Here is a 3,478-nt window from a genome sequence, read left to right as displayed (position 1 = left end):
GGCTCCCACGGCCTGGATAAGGCCAGTGGAGCGCTCTGTGGCACTGCTGGAGCTCTCTAGCTGCACGGATCTTGGTGGGGACTTGCTGGCGGGCTCTGGCCGCTGCGGGGAGGCTCCCACGGCCTGGATAAGGCCAGTGGAGCGCTCTGTGGCACTGCTGGAGCTCTCTAGCTGCACGGATCTTGGTGGGGACTTGCTGGCGGGCTCTGGCCGCTGCGGGGAGGCTCCCACGGCCTGGATAAGGCCAGTGGAGCGCTCTGTGGCACTGCTGGAGCTCTCTAGCTGCACGGATCTTGGTGGTGAATTGCCGGCGGGCTCTGCTCTGCGGGGCTTTGCTCCGCTGTACCATAGCCACAGAGGCAGCAATGCTGGTTCTCTGTTACCCGTGTGTCTGGAGCCATGGCTGGGGAGAGTAGCTCCAGAGCGCTCCCCTCATCTCAGAGAGGCAGCCGTCCCGGTTCTCCGTTAGCCGCGTCTCTGGAGCCATGGCTGGGGTACAATTCAAAACACTTTCACGGTTCCTGGTTCTCACGGAAGAACAGGATTTTACCCAGCAAACAAGCACAAAACACGGGGGAAGTGGCGTATGAAACGCTTTATTGAACACAATCACATTATTCCAGCGGCTGCTGGTCAGCCTCCCTGGAGAGGTCGAAGGTCCTCCGCATGTCTGCCAACTGGCTGACAGTCAGTTGCATGGCATAGAAGCGGTCCGCGGTCCTAGTGTCGTGACACATCAGCTGGGACATACGCTGCCGGACCTCAGCGCACTGCGTGTTCCTGGCCTGCAGAGAGAGAGAGAGAGACAGACAGGTAAGTACAGGAACAGAGGCTGGGGGTGGGTTAAAGCTTCACGGCGGCATCACCAGCTCAACACCTACCATGGTGGCCACGGCGGTCCGTATGTCTGTCAACGAGGGGCTACCCGGCAGGCGCATCCTGGCCCAGGCGTCGCGGGCGAAGGACGTCAGCTTGTTGACGGGGCCTCCGTTCAGGTTGAAAAACATCAGGTCCGAGTCGGGGCGCAGCTCTCTGCGTATGGCCATCCATCTTCTCAACCAACCGTATTCCTCCGGCGTCAGGAAGAGCTGGGCGCTCCCGAAGGCCCGGTTGGTCTTGTGGTGCCTGACCTGCGGAGGAACATACGACGAGAACGAAAGTCAGTTTACCCGGAGTTCTGGTTCTGCACCCGGGATGAAGCGCTTTCGCTGCGGCGGGGCACTCACGTTGATCACGTAGCCGGACGAGTCGTGCCTGGATCCCGACTGTTCGGCTTCTTCTACCTCACTCACTCTCATGTTGCTGACCACCCCGGTTCTGTGGCCGTAGAGAGAAGCCACATACAAACCGAAGTAGCCTATGAGCTGGTTCCGTAGGTTGACGTCGCGCTTCCTCCGCGATAAGTCGCGCAACAGCACTGGTATGCAGGTCCGGCATCGCTCCAGGCACCTGCGTAGAAGTTCCGGCGTTACAGTGCGTCGCTCCTTGTCGTCCTTCACCTGGATCTGGTGGAGGACGACGGTGGTGGATATCTGACTGGCAGCGGACTTGAGGGCGCGTGCGACGGACACCAGGCCTCGCTTGGTGACCCTGGAGCCCTCGGGTGGAGTTTCGCTGAAGTAGGTGAGGAACTGTCCCGTGTTGACGAGGTACACCTTGACCGTTGTTATCTTCTTCCCCTTTGTCAGCAGGTCGGCCGGCCAGCCCATCACCGGTCGGCGTCGTCGAGGAACTTCCAGGAGCCCAGGTCGCTCTTGCCCTCGGCCATGCGGTCAAGGAACTGGGTCAGCCGGCCCATCTTGGACCGTACGTTTTCCACGTGCTTCTTGGATGGCAGAGCACCCACTAGGTGCCGCTTGTAACCGCTCATGTAACGTACAACGCATTCAGGGAACTCTATGGGTTTACGCACCGGGTCGGGTGTGGTCGAGGTGGGACTCTGTCTGCCGGATCCCTCCTCCTGCTGCTGCTGCTGCTGCTGCGGCTGCTGCTGCTGCTGGCTCCCCGGCTCCGGCTCCGACTCCTGGTCCGAAGATTCGGTCAGCATTTGCGGCTCGGCGGGGCGGGGAGGCGATGGTTCTGGAGGCGATGGTGGTTGCGGAGCTTCTGGAGACGCCGGGGGGGAACCGTGGTCGTCTTCCTCCGGCTCCTCCTCCTCCTCCTCCTGCTCCTCCTCGTTCGGCTCAACCTCCACCTCCTCGTCCTCCTCCTCGTCCTCCTCCTCCTCCTCGTCGCTTTCCTCGTCCTCCACCACCGCCACCCTCCGTGGCGGAGTGGGCCGAGTCCCCACAGCTGGGGCAACGCGGGCCTCTTCGAGGTCGAGCCCCGTAGCTAGAGACGGGTGCGGGTGGGAGCGCCTCAGCTCCCTCAGCTTCTCCAGTGTCCTCTGCCACTGGAGGCCGGTCAGAAGCCGCCTCTTCCGCCGCGGACCCAGGTCACGGTGGGACTCTTGGAGGTGTTGGGGCACGCGCCGACCGCCGTAAGCGCAGCCCTGGACCGGACAGCGCATTCCCCTCACATTCACCCGCCCCCTGGCGTAGGCAAGCAGGATGCGACGCTCGACGGGGTTCCTCACCTTGTGCTTGCCGTCCAGGTGTTCCCTCAGACGCCACGATCTGCGGGAGCACACTGGGCATCGGTTGTCAAACTTTGAAGCGGTCATTGGTACTCACCCGGCTGCTGCAAGACTCCGAATGAGGCTGCAAGGAACGCGCCTCTGCCTAAGTAGCCGTCCTACCAATCAAGTGGGATGCAGTACACCTGTGGCCAATCGGGCCGGTTCCTCGGCCCTGATTGGAAACAGGTGTGCTGCATCCGGCGCCGCCGAAGAAGCGGGGCGGAACTGCGGACGGGATCTTCGGTCCCGTCCGTCGGGCCCCCCCATCTCCCGCACCTGCGGGGGGGTCGACCGCACCCGCGGTCGACCATGTTAGGACCCTAAGTGGGGTTAGCGAAAGCGCCCCTTGGGTCACGCGGATGGGGTGAGCTGACCCCCCCCATCCACGGGCGGACCCCCCCGGTCCCCCCACCCTGAGTGGGGCCCCCCCCTGGCCCCCTCCCTCGGTGCCGCCCCCCCAGGACCCCCCCGGCCCTAGCTCCAGGGCGGAGAGGGGGCTGGCCGGTCCCCCGGGGCCGGTCAGGGCCTCCCCTCTGTGGGGAGACCTGACCCCCCTCCCCGTCCGGAGCCCAAGTCCCATCCGCCTAGCTCCAGGGCGGAGAGGGGGCTGGCCGGTCCCCCGGGGCCGGTCAGGGCCTCCCCTCTGTGGGGAGACCTGAGCCCCCCCTCCCCGTCCGGAGCCCAAGTCCCATCCGCCTAGCTCCAGGGCGGAGAGGGGGCTGGCCGGTCCCCCGGGGCCGGTCAGGGCCTCCCCTTTGTGGGGAGACCTGAGCCCCCCCTCCCCGTCCGGAGCCCAAGTCCCATCCGCCAAGCTCCAGGGCGGAGAGGGGGCTGGCCGGTCCCCCGGGGCCGGTCAGGGCC

The 3,478-nt window shown here is 64.9% G+C and overlaps 1 protein-coding gene across 1 annotated transcript; it reads right to left on the bottom strand.

Moving 5' to 3' along the window:
* Window positions 1-576: 576 nt before the first annotated feature.
* LOC129357805 (uncharacterized) lies at window positions 577-1,709 on the bottom strand. Its single transcript, XM_055026802.1, has 3 exons — window positions 1,227-1,709; window positions 882-1,130; window positions 577-785 (listed from the first exon to the last, which is right to left on the bottom strand). The coding sequence occupies exons 1-3, from the start codon at window positions 1,707-1,709 to the stop codon at window positions 615-617; spliced, it is 903 nt and encodes a 300-aa protein (XP_054882777.1). The 3' UTR covers window positions 577-614.
* Window positions 1,710-3,478: the final 1,769 nt, after the last annotated feature.

The sequence above is a fragment of the Poeciliopsis prolifica genome, unplaced genomic scaffold (assembly GCF_027474105.1).
Source record: "Poeciliopsis prolifica strain line A6 unplaced genomic scaffold, Auburn_PproV2 SCAFFOLD310, whole genome shotgun sequence".
Lineage (NCBI taxonomy): Eukaryota > Metazoa > Chordata > Actinopteri > Cyprinodontiformes > Poeciliidae > Poeciliopsis > Poeciliopsis prolifica.
Note: the sequence above shows the minus strand (reverse complement) of the source record. Positions and strands in the feature narration are given on the sequence as shown.

What these genes read in the sequence shown, in the direction of transcription:
- LOC129357805 (XM_055026802.1), bottom strand. Translation starts at nt 1,709, where the DNA reads ATGGGCTGGCCGGCCGACCTGCTGACAAAGGGGAAGAAGATAACAACG. An exon ending in CGTCCGGCTACGTGATCAAC is followed by an intron (nt 1,131 to 1,226) that starts GTGAGTGCCCCG and finishes GTTCCTCCGCAG; the next exon opens with GTCAGGCACCACAAGACCAA. An exon ending in GGACCGCCGTGGCCACCATG is followed by an intron (nt 786 to 881) that starts GTAGGTGTTGAG and finishes CTCTCTCTGCAG; the next exon opens with GCCAGGAACACGCAGTGCGC.